General features: G+C 47.7%; 1 protein-coding gene across 1 annotated transcript in view; it reads right to left on the reverse strand.

Moving 5' to 3' along the window:
* Positions 1–17,622, reverse strand: part of LOC120900462 — a 31,502-nt gene that overhangs the window by 2,252 nt on the left and 11,628 nt on the right. The window contains exons 4-14 of the mRNA XM_040307499.1: positions 17,155–17,368; positions 17,026–17,094; positions 16,583–16,659; positions 16,182–16,439; positions 15,827–16,081; positions 14,333–14,416; positions 13,683–13,829; positions 13,086–13,547; positions 10,061–10,167; positions 305–391; positions 58–228 (exon numbers count right to left, since the gene is read on the reverse strand). Of these exons, the coding sequence (XP_040163433.1) occupies positions 58–228; positions 305–391; positions 10,061–10,167; positions 13,086–13,547; positions 13,683–13,829; positions 14,333–14,416; positions 15,827–16,081; positions 16,182–16,439; positions 16,583–16,659; positions 17,026–17,094; positions 17,155–17,368 (1,931 nt within the window). The remainder of the gene's footprint in view (positions 1–57; positions 229–304; positions 392–10,060; positions 10,168–13,085; positions 13,548–13,682; positions 13,830–14,332; positions 14,417–15,826; positions 16,082–16,181; positions 16,440–16,582; positions 16,660–17,025; positions 17,095–17,154; positions 17,369–17,622) is intronic.

Raw genomic sequence — 17,622 nt, forward strand, 5'->3', positions numbered from 1 at the left:
GCAGTACACGCTTTAGTTCCTGCTTTCAATTCGCCTACTTTGATTGATGCTTCTTACCGATCCGATGCTTCTACGAGACGGTGCCGGAAGGGGACTGTTGACTGCAGCGAACTTTGTTTCCGGAATTACAATGTGCCGATCATTGCTGCACACGTTCGGATACACTGCAGAGTCGATCTGCGTGATGTTGTTTCGCGTAGGAAAACGTTCATCCTGAAGCAAATAGGACTAAAAAGGGCAAATGTAAGACAAAGTTACAATCCGGAACGTAGCAGCAGCTCGCAGATTCGATCACCACACTCACATAGCTCACATATTCTTGCCAACATTTTAGCTCCCGCAGGCTCCAGGAAATGTTCACACGTACTTCCGGGCTGGCACTCGTTCGGGTCTGTGCTGCCTCGCAAGTGACTTTAAAATGCAAAAAAAAATGAAAACATGCGGAAGTTACGGTATAATGTCATTGATAAGTTGGCAGTGATGATAAGCAAACCCGCGCCGACGACTTCAAACGCGGACCGGTTACAGCCTTTCACTTACCCTGTACATAAATGCTGAATCCATCGTACAGTGATTTCGGTATTGGAATATACGTGTTCCGCTAAAATGATAAGAAGCAGCAAATATGTGTCATTTGTTTTCGTCACCATACTGTGGGTTCTACGTCGTCTGCTGAACGTGGCACCCTCCCCTTCCCGTGTGCATTTGCCCTGATACAAGAAACCATTCGAATGGACGATTCCAAAGAAACATACCTTCGTTAACACAAAATCCCATTTTCCTTGCTCCGGAAAAGCAAATACACTGTTAACACATAAAAATGCGAAACATATCCGCAAACAACGCCGCACCGTCCTTTCGTTCATGCCTGCCTGATTGAATCTTCCAATAACTACACTATACTAGGTTTGTCCGCCACAGTAGCAGATGTCGCGCGTTATTACTAGCCTATTCGATGAGCGATATCGTTTAGTTAGCGAGAAGACCGGCTGTAGCAAATCAGAGAAATAAAAATCCCATGAATATTTTGCCCGAATGGCCGCTTTGTTTACACCTTCCAACAAATTGTGTGACGTTTACAACGCAATTGAAGATCAGGTACGGCAACGATTCGCTCACAGCTGTCATGACGGCGGACGGCTTAGCCTGAACAAGGTGACCAGCGTAGACAATGATGCAACGGTGAAATTTATTGAATGCTAGTTATTAGTTATTTACACAGGCATTTTGAATATGCAGAGGTTTGTCCATATTGTTGATGTCCGACTAAAAGATTCAGTGATGCAAAATTTAAAGCAGCAGCACAATTGAGTCCAGTTTGAAAAGTTTCATCAACAAAATTTTCAGCACGTACGCAGCCAGACTATCTCCCGGAAAAAAATGGCTGCGTCGACTCTCCCCCAGCCGCAAAATACGGATTTCGCCGCGATTTTCGACCAAGCGAAAATAAAAATTATGCCATTTGTATGGGGCGAACACACACACACAAATTATAGTGGCTGATTATGGATGCGAAGATTATGGTTCTGTCTTCTGTTTCACTCTCGCTCACAGACGATGATGCCCTGTCACATTCTCACAATCCCATCGGCTCTACTGTTTGGTTGTTGCTGCTCTTTCTCGCACGTGAGGGAGTTTTCTTTCTCCTTGTTTTTCCCGTGTATGGCATTGGCTGCGAACGATCATCTTCCTCACGATCTTTTGGTTAGTTAAAGGGAAATTGTTAGAAGCAATGTCTCTGGCACACCAAATGCTATACAAATTCGTGCACGTTGATGTGCCACACTGTACGGAAAGCGTTTTGTGACTAACACAACCACAAACACAGTATTATGATATGTGTATATTTGGGACAAATTTTGGTAAACTTTTTCTTCGGTCGAGCAACAATTAATTGCCGCATATTGTATACAGACTTTAAACCAAAAGGCAGAATGCATTTTAATCCTAATTTTGCTGCTCTCTTCGACATGCGCCCCGACTCATTGAACGCGTGCTGTGATTAGACCGGTTCCTACGAGGCCAGACGAGTTCGATTCTCATCCAGACCATTCTCCAGGTATCAAGAGCCGACTATCCTATAACGTGGTTTTAGTAAGGTAAAGAAGCCGTTACGGCTCGGTCCATAGTATTACTCGTTACGTCAAAGAAGAAGCAAATTTGTACGGGAAGATGTGGGCTTGAGTTGCTGCGCTCGGCCTCGGCACGTGGGGGATGCAAGATCATCTGTAAAACAAAGAAAGTAGGGAGATGGCAGGGAGCTGTAGGGTCTTATCAACCACGGGCTGCAATCGACTACGTGGTTCCACGGAGCGCTAGTATGTGGCCAGCTGGAACGCTAGGTAGTTTGACAGCTACGACGACAATCGTGGGAGCATCGAGTTCGAGTCAACCCAAATGATCGGGATCGTTTGCGGATGGTTCCGACCCGGTAGGTCGATCCGCACCCAGTGGCGGATCAACACAAGTGGATACCCTAAGCGGTTACACTAATGTTAGCCATTCGGATATGTCGAGCGAGAAGTTGTATGAGGAATTTTAAACCAGAGACAGATTGGGAAGCAATTTTAATTGTGACCAGGGGGGGGGGTCCTTTCCTCTAAGCCCCATGCGGCCGCTAAGTTAGCGTACTGGTTAATCAGCCCCTGCCCGCACCTTACTATTGTGTTTACCAAATACAGTTTACATGTTGTATACTAAACTATGCTGGCCTTATTGAACAGCATCACGAATTAAAAGGAAAGATGGTGGAAGGGAGAAAATGGGGGTAAAGGGGGGGGGGTCAAACAAGAGCGGAAGGAGGAGCGGGAAGGGTGATAGTCGAAGAGGTGAGATGAGAAGATGAAGGCGTGGATTGCGTGCGGCAGCGCGAATTGTTCCAGAGCGACGATAGGTTCTAAACAAAGGGGGACAAGAGCGAAGCGAGCTGGAGGGAGCATACATGAACGGGAAGGACATACAAGAAGGAAGCAACATGATTTTTTTGTTAGTCTATGTTCTCGATTTACCCATAGCGGGATAGCCAGTCCTGGGCCAATAGGATCGAATGTGGCTTGAACGCAGGACGGTCATGTTGTTGTGTTGTGTTCGGATAGTACGACAACGAGGGGCAGCCAAATCCAGCCAAGCCATCCATAAAATGCGGGGACGCGTGGAGCAGCTTGGCGTGTGAAAGGACCAGCTGAATCACCGGCATTTGAGGCTCCCGGGGGCCGGTCGCCACAGTCAATCCCCGAGCGCAGCCGCAGCGCTATCGACTATGCATGCAGTATAAACGCCGCTTACGCATCCCTAGCCGCAAAATTGAAGATTTCCGACGTCGTGTGGACGTCGTGTGGACGTCCACCCGACGTCCACACGACGTCCGGTTTAAGAGGTTACTCGACCAAGCGAACTTTTTTAGACGACTTTTATGGAAAAAATTGTGGCGGATTTCCCAGGGTTGTTGTATCGAATAGCAGCCACAAAAAAAATATTTATGGATGGCTAGAAAAAAATGAATCTTGTTCTCCCCCTTACTCCTTCCTGGTCGGTAGTTGCGATCACACCAGCTGTTCATATGATGGTGGTGGGAGTGATATCGCTTTTATCTGCTGTCTTCTTTATCCGTTCTACCAGATCATACTCGTTTTCAGTGACGTCCTTCCCCACCTCCTTCGTTTTCCCAGCAGTTATTGGCGAATGCTTGACCTTGTGTGAGCGCGCTTGACTTGGGGTTATTGTTTTTTTCCTTCCCGTTTTTTTTTGGCTGCTGATGCATTGCGCGTTGGCTAGAGCGCCGTCGTTCGAATCTGGATTTGATCAACGCGCAAGTTGTCGTGTGGATGGAATCGATTTACCGTTCGAGCTATTTGCTGGTTCGATTAAATGCATGCTTCGTACTGGTTTTATGTTATTTGTTAGTGCAGTTAGTTGCGCTTGTGCAAAAAAAAACAATTCAAACAACAGATAATTCAATACACTAGTCCGCTCAAGTTAAGCCAACCAATGCTTAGTTAAAGTCAACGGAAGGTCAAATATTAAAATGAGGGATAGCATTGAACACATATTGTCTTTCCATTATATGTTTTCTTTAATAATGTACAAACCCTCCAATCCTCTCCCACCCCTCTCCCTCCCTCACTCCCTCCCTCCCACCGGATTGAAGGTTAGGATTTACCCACCATGGTGTACCCTTTTAATCCTAATTACCGGGGTCTACTGTTCGGAAGAGGGAAAGGCACGCCTCCCCTGCCTCTCGCTCGTTGCTGTAAGCGGGGAGCGACCCGCCCCGGCTTGGCTGACGCATGCATCGCTCGCTTTGCCTGGCTTGCTCCTTCTCTCGCCTTTTTTGGAGACGCATTATCGTTGCGGATGGTGCTGCGCGGCCATGTCGCTGCCTGGAGGATGGCATAGAAAGTTGTGTTCTGACCCGTCGCTGTCCTGGCGATTGACGCAGCATGCGTAAGCGGCGTTTATACTGCATGCATAGTCGATAGCGCTGCGGCTGCGCTCGGGGATTGACTGTGGCGACCGGCCCCCGGGAGCCTCAAATGCCGGTGATTCAGCTGGTCCTTTCACACGCCAAGCTGCTCCACGCGTCCCCGCATTTTATGGATGGCTTGGCTGGATTTGGCTGCCCCTCGTTGTCGTACTATCCGAACACAACACAACAACATGACCGTCCTGCGTTCAAGCCACATTCGATCCTATTGGCCCAGGACTGGCTATCCCGCTATGGGTAAATCGAGAACATAGACTAACAAAAAAATCATGTTGCTTCCTTCTTGTATGTCCTTCCCGTTCATGTATGCTCCCTCCAGCTCGCTTCGCTCTTGTCCCCCTTTGTTTAGAACCTATCGTCGCTCTGGAACAATTCTGCGCTGCCGCACGCAATCCACGCCTTCATCTTCTCATCTCACCTCTTCGACTATCACCCTTCCCGCTCCTCCTTCCGCTCTTGTTTGACCCCCCCCCCTTTACCCCCATTTTCTCCCTTCCACCATCTTTCCTTTTAATTCGTGATGCTGTTCAATAAGGCCAGCATAGTTTAGTATACAACATGTAAACTGTATTTGGTAAACACAATAGTAAGGTGCGGGCAGGGGCTGATTAACCAGTACGCTAACTTAGCGGCCGCATGGGGCTTAGAGGAAAGGACCCCCCCCCCTGGTCACAATTAAAATTGCTTCCCAATCTGTCTCTGGTTTAAAATTCCTCATACAACTTCTCGCTCGACATATCCGAATGGCTAACATTAGTGTAACCGCTTAGGGTATCCACTTGTGTTGATCCGCCACTGGGTGCGGATCGACCTACCGGGTCGGAACCATCCGCAAACGATCCCGATCATTTGGGTTGACTCGAACTCGATGCTCCCACGATTGTCGTCGTAGCTGTCAAACTACCTAGCGTTCCAGCTGGCCACATACTAGCGCTCCGTGGAACCACGTAGTCGATTGCAGCCCGTGGTTGATAAGACCCTACAGCTCCCTGCCATCTCCCTACTTTCTTTGTTTTACAGATGATCTTGCATCCCCCACGTGCCGAGGCCGAGCGCAGCAACTCAAGCCCACATCTTCCCGTACAAATTTGCTTCTTCTTTGACGTAACGAGTAATACTATGGACCGAGCCGTAACGGCTTCTTTACCTTACTAAAACCACGTTATAGGATAGTCGGCTCTTGATACCTGGAGAATGGTCTGGATGAGAATCGAACTCGTCTGGCCTCGTAGGAACCGGTCTAATCACAGCACGCGTTCAATGAGTCGGGGCGCATGTCGAAGAGAGCAGCAAAATTAGGATTAAAATGCATTCTGCCTTTTGGTTTAAAGTCTGTATACAATATGCGGCAATTAATTGTTGCTCGACCGAAGAAAAAGTTTACCAAAATTTGTCCCAAATATACACATATCATAATACTGTGTTTGTGGTTGTGTTAGTCACAAAACGCTTTCCGTACAGTGTGGCACATCAACGTGCACGAATTTGTATAGCATTTGGTGTGCCAGAGACATTGCTTCTAACAATTTCCCTTTAACTAACCAAAAGATCGTGAGGAAGATGATCGTTCGCAGCCAATGCCATACACGGGAAAAACAAGGAGAAAGAAAACTCCCTCACGTGCGAGAAAGAGCAGCAACAACCAAACAGTAGAGCCGATGGGATTGTGAGAATGTGACAGGGCATCATCGTCTGTGAGCGAGAGTGAAACAGAAGACAGAACCATAATCTTCGCATCCATAATCAGCCACTATAATTTGTGTGTGTGTGTTCGCCCCATACAAATGGCATAATTTTTATTTTCGCTTGGTCGAAAATCGCGGCGAAATCCGTATTTTGCGGCTGGGGATGCTGCGTCAATCGCCAGGACAGCGACGGGTCAGAACACAACTTTCTATGCCATCCTCCAGGCAGCGACATGGCCGCGCAGCACCATCCGCAACGATAATGCGTCTCCAAAAAAGGCGAGAGAAGGAGCAAGCCAGGCAAAGCGAGCGATGCATGCGTCAGCCAAGCCGGGGCGGGTCGCTCCCCGCTTACAGCAACGAGCGAGAGGCAGGGGAGGCGTGCCTTTCCCTCTTCCGAACAGTAGACCCCGGTAATTAGGATTAAAAGGGTACACCATGGTGGGTAAATCCTAACCTTCAATCCGGTGGGAGGGAGGGAGTGAGGGAGGGAGAGGGGTGGGAGAGGATTGGAGGGTTTGTACATTATTAAAGAAAACATATAATGGAAAGACAATATGTGTTCAATGCTATCCCTCATTTTAATATTTGACCTTCCGTTGACTTTAACTAAGCATTGGTTGGCTTAACTTGAGCGGACTAGTGTATTGAATTATCTGTTGTTTGAATTGTTTTTTTTTGCACAAGCGCAACTAACTGCACTAACAAATAACATAAAACCAGTACGAAGCATGCATTTAATCGAACCAGCAAATAGCTCGAACGGTAAATCGATTCCATCCACACGACAACTTGCGCGTTGATCAAATCCAGATTCGAACGACGGCGCTCTAGCCAACGCGCAATGCATCAGCAGCCAAAAAAAAACGGGAAGGAAAAAAACAATAACCCCAAGTCAAGCGCGCTCACACAAGGTCAAGCATTCGCCAATAACTGCTGGGAAAACGAAGGAGGTGGGGAAGGACGTCACTGAAAACGAGTATGATCTGGTAGAACGGATAAAGAAGACAGCAGATAAAAGCGATATCACTCCCACCACCATCATATGAACAGCTGGTGTGATCGCAACTACCGACCAGGAAGGAGTAAGGGGGAGAACAAGATTCATTTTTTTCTAGCCATCCATAAATATTTTTTTTGTGGCTGCTATTCGATACAACAACCCTGGGAAATCCGCCACAATTTTTTCCATAAAAGTCGTCTAAAAAAGTTCGCTTGGTCGAGTAACCTCTTAAACCGGACGTCGTGTGGACGTCGGGTGGACGTCCACACGACGTCCACACGACGTCGGAAATCTTCAATTTTGCGGCTAGGGTGGTTGCCAAGCCGAAAACTTTCAAAATACTTGAAATATTTTACAAATCAAATTATTATATTAAAAAAAACCGTTGTATTGAAATTCTATCCAGGGAACGAAGCTGCCTTATCCCCTGTTAATCCCCAATGGTACAATGCGGACCACTGGTTTAGATTGATGGAAATATCGATTCACTGATGTTTCATGTACATATGACCCTCGACATTCGTCTGTACCATGGAGCGCCGTTTATCCGAGCTCATTGAAACTGGACCTCGCCCAGATATTCGAATAACACGGAACTGCGTATTTTTCCAATTAGAATATTTGACTTTGTTAATGAATTATGGTGTTTTTTGTTATGTGCTCTGAATTTTGTTTTTTTTTTTTTCGAAAATCCTCCTCACAACGCAATGTGACGTTTGTATTAATCTGTCATTTCTCAACAACACGGATAACCGGACTGCCGGATAAAAGATATCCTGATAAACGGCGCTCTACTGTATATGGATCCGAAAAAAGGTCCCGAATTCAAGGCCGTAAGTCCCGCAGTGGAGTATTTCTAATATCGTATAGTCGATTTCTTCGGTGAGATTGTTTGTCCATGAGAGATATAAACTTTCTTTTTCTTACTCATAATTTTAAATAACACAATCGAAAAAATCTTTTATAAAACACTGGTATTTATAACTCTTTGGACAAACCTTCTTCTTCTTCTATTGGCAGAACAACCGTTGTCGGTCAATGCCTGTCTATACCCACTAGTGGGCTTGGCTTTCAGTGACTTATTGGTTGCCATATCAGGATAGTCAGCACGAGTATGGTCCATTTGAGGCTTAAACCCATGACGGACATGTTGTTAAGTCGTACGAGTTGACGACTGTACCATGGTACCGGATATCGATGTGGATATCAATGATTTTTAGATATTCTTTTTATCTTACCTTTGCCAGTGTTGTATTGCGTACAATCAGTGCATTACTGATTTTATAAATAATAAATATATGCTATTTGAAAAACCGAATTGTTATCCCATCCCAGACATCAACACAAAAAGGCCGCGCGGGAAGACTCGCTGATGCTAATTAATACAGGTTTATTTTGTGTTTTGTAGCACATAGCACATTTCATATTTTGTGTATTGAAATACAGTTACATGTAAACCTAGACCTCATAACAATAAGCTTGTATGATAATTTAGAAGCGAAATTAATCGTTGCCAACAATCTAACAGTGATTCACATAGAGGGCCTGTGAGGGGTCTGTTAAAACGATAAATATAATCGAAAAATAAATAATCAAAACGGCTACAATTAAAAATTAAGCTGCACCCCTTTCAGCGGTTAAATGCAATAATTAAAAAAGAAAAACCACTTATAATGTTGCTGCCTTTTCGACCAATTAATAATAATCCATTTGTACACCCTCCTGTATGTGAGCTACAATCTAACCCATTTTTGCCACCTTTGCAAACTGCTTCTGCTATGTTGTAACACAAAGACATACGAAGATTGATTTTATAAAATGTTTTCTCATTCTTATGATGTTTTTTTTTTTGTTCTTTTCCCTTCCTTGCTATGCTCATTCGCTTGCTCATATCTCTTATCGAATAATTTTGTCGATAGTCGCGTTGCTTAGTTCGCATTTGTGTCTACCAGTCGAAACGTCGTCTGCTCTGCTATTATTTATACAAGTTCTAAATATGATGTTAGCGATGTTCCATGAAAATTCTTCCGTAGGTTATACTATTTATCCAATACTTCGTGTAAAAAGGTTTATTTCAGGGTGATTTTTTTTATTCTTTCTTTTTTACCAATTTTGCCCCGCTTCTGCTTCAGCTTCTGCTAGACTATCTCTAAGGTTCTATTTAAAAAAAAAACAAAGACACAGAATTCTTCCTATCCATCGTTCCTGTCATCGGAGAGCGTGCAGCTTGTTGGATCAATCCGAACCGAAATCAAATCAGGTGAGAGCAACATGCACAGATTTGAGATCGCAACAAGTTCCTTTGCTGGATGCGACATTATGGCTTTTCGAAGCTCTATCTATGTATCTTTCCTATTCGGGCTCGTATCATGGTGCACAGCAGTCTCTAGACCCTTCTTAGCGTTCTTAGCAAACACACACCGCAGCTCCATCGCTCTATGCGTGGCGTGGCGCTTGCTGTGGAACTTGCCAGTTGAAGAAGGTTCACGAACAGTGTACAAATGTATAGTTTGCATTGTTGTAAGGAAAGGTGTGTTTAACGTTTCGTTCATTGTTTAATACTCGGCTTCCCGGTGCTTCCCCTCCGGCTTTGGTGCGTCATGGCATGCACCTGCATGTAATGTACATTTAAATGTGACGGTGCTGCTGCTGCTGCTGCTGCTGCTGCTGCTGCTGCTTGCTGAAATATGTTGTCGGCCAGTGGCTGTTACGTAGTGGTCGTCCGGATAATGAATTGCCATATTCACGGCTACCGTGAGATGCACGAATCTTGCAGATTTAGTATAATTGCACATGTGTTACGCGATACCAATATACGAATAGTGGTGTTGAAAATGTGGTTGTAAAGATTAGCATTAATTTGAACTAAGTGGCACTAGTATAGAGTACGGAGTTTTTATAGTAATTGGAGCGATCCTGCAGCGGCCCTTTAACTTCCCCCTCCGCGGCTTGCTGCCGTGCCTTCCGCTCCAGCTCCAGCTCTTGGGCGAGTGATTCTGTAAAGACAAAATACAAAAGCAAAAGGAAAAGAACAAATCAACGGCACAATCTCTCACATTCACTGCTGCATACTCGTCGCATTCATAACCTTCTTCTTTTTTGGTAATACCATTAATGTCTTTCTCGTGGGTATGCAAACAAAGCTCCATTACAAAAGACATTTTAACAATGTTCTTTCGTAAAATTAGTTAGCTTTAACCGTGGTACAACTCCCACGGGCGCACACCACACCACAACAATTGCGCCTATATCAAAACGACTCCAGTTTTCGACCCCCGGGGGCTTTGGTAGCATAACTATGACGGAATGTGCCGCTTTCTTCCTTCCTCACAAAACGCTTCTGCGGCGATTATCGCCTGGAGAATTAAACTGATTTGCCGGCAATTCAAGTGTGGCGTGCATGTCACGCGAGAGCGAGGGTGCCCATCCACCGCCGCCCATCGTCGTAACCATAGTGACATTGTGCAGAAAATCCTGTTGTAAATCCGAAATAAGCTACTCCGTTTGCGAGGGCAGGTGTGTGATGGCTCCCCTAGCGCGCGCGACCAGGGACCAAATAAAAAGGAACGAAAAAAGTACCCAAAGCGAAACAAAACCCATATCCCGTGGCAAGTATTAAGAAATTAAAAATGAAAAAAATAAAAAGCCTCAACCTGGCGAGAGTCTACGTCTACGCGGGGCAGGCGAAATCGCGGCACGATCGTCACTCGAGGCAACAGATAGGTACAGTAGTAATAAAAAAAACACACCACACCGCTACAATTGCTCTCCAAGCGCACCCACGACACGAATTTGCTTCTTGCGGGGCGGGGGCAGTGCCCAAAAATATACGGACGACGCAGCGTTGACAAAAGAAAAACGAAAAGGGAAACAAAAAAAACCGTTTCAGGACACCTTTACAATCAACACACAAAGCGTACACACACACACACACACACCAACGATTCTTGGGCGATGATGGGGCCACCACCGTTTTTGCTGACTCTGTAGCGCACCCGAAGTAAATGGATCATCTCGTAGCCTAGCGTGAAATTGAATCAATTTTTTTTTCTTCTGTTTGTGATGTCTCACTTGCCATATCATAGCCTACTTTGACTGCAGCAGCAGCAGCAGCAGCTCGGTAGACACCAGGGGTTGCCGTTGGACAGGGGGTTGTTTGGCATGAAACGTCAAAAGTAAAGAAAACGCGTTCCTTTTCCTTCGCCGTCGACGTCACTACTGCTGCTGCTGCACCCTCGCAGATACCGTTTCACGCGGGGCGCTTTCTTTTCACGGTTGTTTCTTTTCGCTGGCTAAGCCTTGCGGCAGGCGCCGCATGTGATTTTCGGATTTTTTAGCGTTAGCCACGGAAAATAAAAAAAGGATACACCACCCAAAATCCTCGTACCATCCCGTACTTAGAAATGCATGAATTTACTGCGTACTCAGGCAGCTTTTCACTTCACGAAACCGTAACCCTCCTCTTCCGTTCCTCCCTTGGCTCCAGCCGAACCGCGCAGAAATTATTTGCCGAAAGCGAACCATTTTTCCCCTTCGTCACCCGGCCGAGCGTCCTCACCCCAGCCCTTTCCTTATACCTGGATGTAGTAGGCCTTGGCCCTTTTTTCCCGTCATCGTCAACCATAACCATTATCTGAATATAATAACACAACGCCGAGCCGCCTGCCAGCCCATGGGCCGATGGGAGGAACCACGACGAGCAGCAGGACGAGCAGCAGGACGAGCAGGAGAAGGACGAGCAAAAAAAATGAATAAATTGGATTATGTTTATGAAAAACATTTAATACAAATACATCCGACGCCGAGGAGCAAAAGTAATGAAACGGGGCAGAATGTGTATATGTGTCCGTACTCGGGCCCGCGGGAAAAACAAGGAGGAACGAAAGAAAGTAGTCTGCTTCGCGTTCCAAGAAGTTACAATGACGCACACGCACACCGAGAAACATGGTAAAAAACATTTATGGTTGCATGTACTTTGGCAACAACAAAACAGCCTAAATCTCCCCACCCTGTGCCCCTCCACCCCCCCCCCCCCTGTGGCCCATCTGCATGATAAAAGGCAGCTACCAGCCGAAGCAGAAACCGACCAATTTGCTTTGTTTTACTTTTAATATATATTTAAATTTTTCATCGACAGAAAAATTGTGCGTACCACCACTGTGTCAAGTCGTTGCTGTTAACCTCGCGGACCAAAAATTGCCGGAAGGCTGTCTGAAAGAAAGAAAAACGCTCCGCTTCAGCGCAACTTTACCGGAACACCGAGGGATGGGGGAAACAGGGAAGCAAATCAAACAACAACGAGCGACCAGCACCGCCACGGTGAAAGTGGCAGCACATTTCGCCGAGAAAAGCGATTAGTGCGTGGCGCCCCTTTCCTTTTTCTGTTTTGGGAGAAGTTTTCCGTACGCATCCCCTCGGAGCGAAGTTGGAAAAGAAATAAAATAAATAGATTGATGTAAAATTGCAAAATGATTATGAAAATGGATCTAACTTCGTTACGGCGTTACGATTGACATCATTATTGTCATCATTTGTATCGAAGGAAGGAAGGCACAAGCCAGACTGGCCTGTTGTTGCGGATCCTTTTTGTTGCGTTTTCCTTCTCCTGTTCCTCCTTCTGGTGCTTGATGCCGTCTTGAGGGCCACTTTGTGCTTTCCCCCTTGTTGTAATCGGGCCCGGGCCCCTTTCGTTTCCGCGGTGGTGCGGTAAAGAGAGGCTGCGGGCGGGCTTCCCGGTTGGCAAACAGCAATTGCGCGGTTCAACGATTTTCAATAGCGCTGATAATGCAATTTGTGAAATTTTATGAATGCATGAGCCATTTGCATATCGAATGTCGCTCGCTCGTTTTGTTGTCTATAATTCAAATCGCTACACTCCCAACGTCCCGTCGCACCGTCTCGCTTCGTTACTTACCGGAATAATTCTGCCAGAAGGCCCCGGTGGCCATGATGTCGAGGCCGGGATAGTTCCACGATTTGCCCTCGCTGAGCGGGGGCTGGGAAGGTGACACTTCCTGGCTCGGGCGTGACGATGACGACAGGTTGGGCGCCGGGCTATCCTCCTTCGAGTACCGCTCGGACGAGGAGGCCCGCCGCTCGCGCTCCACCTCGACGCGATGCCGATCGCCGGCGCGCAACGACTCCTCGATAGTGCTCCGGTGCTCGCGATGATTCCGATCCACCGATGAGGACGAGGACGATTGCTGATGATGCAGCGGCTCTCGCTCACGTTCCTGTCCTTTATCACGTCCCTGGTCCCGCCGGTCCCGGTCGCGCTCGCGCTCCTTTTCCCGGTCCTTCTCACGTTCCGAGTCGCGCTCACGCTCCTTCTCGCGCTGCTGCTGCTGCTGCTGCTGCTGATCGCTACTTATGTTTTCTACCCCAAAGGAAAAACACAAAACAACACACCCGTATCATGTCACAAAGTGGGCCGATAACAAGGGCAGAGAGCGAGAGTGCTGCTTCAGCATTCAATGGCTTCAGCCGGGCGCTATCCGATGATATCGCTTACCTGCAATGATTCGCAGCGCTTCAGCCGGCGCGCCGGATGCCTTGATGATGTCCTCTAGCTGCACACGCCGCTTGCGCTCCCCGTCCAGCCGCTCCTGTATCTGCATCCGCAATCGGCGCTCCTTCTTGAACCGCTTTTGGTACAGTGCTGCAACGGCCAAAGGACCCAGGGGACGGTGGGGAAGTGAAAAAGTAGAAGACGCAAAAGAAACAAAACGTTACTTCAATTTGATTAAGTTTCCAGTCTTTTAAATTGTGTGATTTATGATGCTAAATCGTTGACGCAATTTCATCAATCATTCCAACCAGCGGGAATGAAAGACAGAAGTGAAAATCGGTTGGCCCCGGATGGGAAGAAAAAAAAAACGGGGACGCAAAAATGGTGTAAAACAAAAGATTAAAACACAAAAAACACGGCGATGCACCTTTTTGACCGAGCCCCCAGCCAGCTTCGGCGAACCAATTTCTGGCGAACCCGCCAAAGATGTAATCTGGGACAGGAATCGATGCATTTGGTTTGAGCGTCAACCAAATCAAAAGCAGAGGAAAAAAGGGGGCCTGAAAGGAAAAGCGGAAAGCATTCCCGCACTACAACACCACGGCACTGATGCGATCGCGCCATCGGTCTCGATCACGTTCTCGCAGACTTACCTCGCAGTCGCTTTTCATCGGCCAACTGACGCTCGAACGAGTCCTTCACCTCGCGCTCTCTGATTACGTCCATCTTCAGCTCGGCTGCGAAAACGGCCCAACGGACAATAAATATGTAAAAGGAGAAAAGTATACACATTTGTGCGAATTATAATTAAAACAACTCTTCATAACTGCCTTCCTCTTCCCAATGCACCACCGGAACGCATCCAACTCCAACACGACGACAACGGGTCCTGTTGGGCCTGTGATCCATCTGATCCATCCAACTCGTCCGTCCATCAGAGCTGGTGTGTTCTCAACAAATTCTGCTGAATACCACACTTTGGCTCATCTGTAGCATTTTGTGTTTTTTTTATTCCTTCTTTCTAAATCAAATTCGAGCTAATCGGAATCATATCGATCATCGCGCGAAAATACCACTCTACTACGGGAGACGTTCAATTCCAGGGCGAGATTTCCGAAACTGCACCGCAAAGCATAATCGAAAAGTGTACGCTGCCTTCACGGAAAATGATAGGTTAATTCGCGTAAACATTGCTTTTTACGATAAAACAACTGGCAAACGATCATTATTAGTGGATCACTGATCTGGCGGACTTGTTCTGTTCTGCCCTGCTCTCCGCTCTGGCCCGTTCTCTGTCGCATCGTCCGTCCTCGGGGAAATGCAATTTCAAAATTCCAAGATTCAACCCCAAAAAGGGTGGAATGAAACATAATAAATTGATGAATTTTCAAAACGACCACTTATGCACAACTGCGATTCTCTCTCTCTCTCTGTGTCTTCCAGAAAGAAAGGGAGATCCATCATGCGTCGGATCCTTCCACCACACAGGTCCTGCCGACACACGGTGTCGTCAAGAAGGGTGGGGAGGAAAGCACCAACAACAAAAAAAAACGACAGAGTGGAATTGAAATCTAACATGTTGAAGCAGTTGATCTTATTCGGCCCTTTCGGGACGGAATTCGATGGCCCGCGAGCTCTGTCAGCCACGCTAAAACAAAACCAGCCTCCCCAGCAGAATGGGGCAAAAAACAAAGGCGCAAAATCGATAACAATTATCTTTAATTATGGACCTATAAAGTGAAATCGTTTATCTACATTCATATTAAGGCAAAAGGGCATGAATTCTCCCGATCGCATCGCAGCGCATCGGATCGATCGATCGATGCGATCGTGGCTGGTACGAAGGAGCAGAGCCAGACATACCGAGAGTCTGAGTGGTGGTGGTATTATTTGAATCTGAAAACTCCCGAAACCCACCGACAACACCACGGGTTCCACTGCCAACCGGAATAATTCGATTTGGAGCGCACCGTTATCCTCAATCTTAGCCCCAGCCCAACCTCGTCCTTCAATCATCGATGGACACAAAATGGATACAGATGGATGGATGGGATCACTTGTCGCGTTTCGTCGTTATTGCGCAGGAAGGGCCAAGGCGAACTCCCGAAACCCTTCCCGGACAGTCGCGCATTTGCGCGCCAATTTACCTTTTTCGTAGGACGTCTGACGCTCCTGCTGCCTGGCATTGTCGGCCGCAACCTTCAGCAAGCCCTGGATGTTCCGCAGTAGCGTCTCGGTGGACGATATGCTCGGGTCCTGGCCGGTGGGCACCGCGCCAACAGCCACACTGGCCGCCAAGCTCGAATAATTCAGCGCCTGCTGCCGATGGGCCTCCATATCCGGCGGGACCGGCATGACGGCTGGCACCGGCGAATGCAGGTCCCGGTCACAGTCGCTAATGTCTGTGTTGGGTAAAGTGCAGCAGAAGCAAAGACGTATGTGTAGCACCAGGGGAACAGCGCATTCGCGTACAAGCGCACGCAATGGTGGTGGAGTACCTACCTTCGTCCTTATCGTTCGGTTCTTCCGTGTCGGATATGTTGGCTTCACTCATATTCTCGTCCTCCTCGTGCACGGACGGTTCCGGTGAGATCGGGTTGCTTCGTTCGCTTTGCGCTCCGCTGCCACTGCCAGCTCCGCCGCCACCAACACCGCCTCCTCCGCCGCCGCTAGCGCCACCACCCCCATGATCCCCGACGCCCGACTTGGACAGGTTCAGTGCGGGACTCTGGCCGTTCGGGGAGTCTGTCAGCGGTGGACCTGTTTTGGGAGGAGGGAGGAAACAAATGGAATGACAGAAAGAGTTATATTTGCTCCCCTTTACGCGCGGTCGGGACCAACGAGGGTTGCGCCCTCCACGTGACGAATCGGGCGGGACCACACTGCCCTTTTGGTACACTTACCACTGCCCTGTGAGCTCAGATCCCGCGGCTTGTGGTCAACGTTTGGTGTCCTGTCATCGCCCCGCTCCTCTCGCAGTCTAAGCTCACGCGATCAGCAAAAACGCCCGACGATGACGATGATTTCGAGAAAGCAGCAGCAGCAAAAAAGGAACAACAAGCACACGTACACAAAGAGACGTTAGTGGAAACGTATAAATTATATGCACAACCGACCCCACTCACTCATTCTTTGCAACCTGTTACGATCGATTTGTAAGCGAAGACAACTGGCAACGAAGAGCACAACATTAACATTGTTTATTTTCCCTACTCCTTCTCTACACGGGAAGGGTGATCCCGCGATCGATTATTCTCGCTCTCTATCTGTGTGCGATGACGATGACTTCCGACTCTCGCGCGCCAGTTGCCAGTTGCTTCGAGTTGCGTTTATCGCTTCCACTCACCTTTCGAGATGCTTCACTATATCCTCGTAGGCAGCTCTGCAATTTTCCCAAATCCCCGTGTGATGCGACCTGCGAATGAGCAACTGACTGGGTTCATGGGCTTTCGTGGACAGACACGACACAACGCACCTTGCAATCGCCTCCATGCCGGGAATGTTCTGACCCTTGATGATCGACCCGTCCGGTCGCTGGATGCCGTGCGGGTTAACGCCGGGGCTCATCAGCGGGTGTCCGCCGGCGGCCGGGTGCGGGTTCATCTGCATGAACGGTATGTGGTTCAGATGCGTCGGGGGTGCATTGTAACCGTTTGCCAGCAGCGGGGACTTATCCAGCCGGGGCAAATCTGGGCATTTAACAACCGAAAACGGAAAAAGGAAAAATCAGGCACGGAAAAGCCGCGTAAATGAATTTGGAGCGTGGAATTATTAATATTAAGAGTGTCCTCCCCAGTCCCAGTCCCGGTTTCGGGTGTCATTCTGCTAATCGAAAAAGGACAAACGCTCCCCCCCAAAATTGAATAACCATTATCCAATCACGTGGATCAAAGAGGGAAGCAGCCACTACCAAGCCTAGGCTTGCGATCAAAGTGTTCTCTCG

Source organism: Anopheles arabiensis, chromosome 3, assembly GCF_016920715.1.
Source record: "Anopheles arabiensis isolate DONGOLA chromosome 3, AaraD3, whole genome shotgun sequence".
Classification (NCBI taxonomy): domain Eukaryota; kingdom Metazoa; phylum Arthropoda; class Insecta; order Diptera; family Culicidae; genus Anopheles; species Anopheles arabiensis.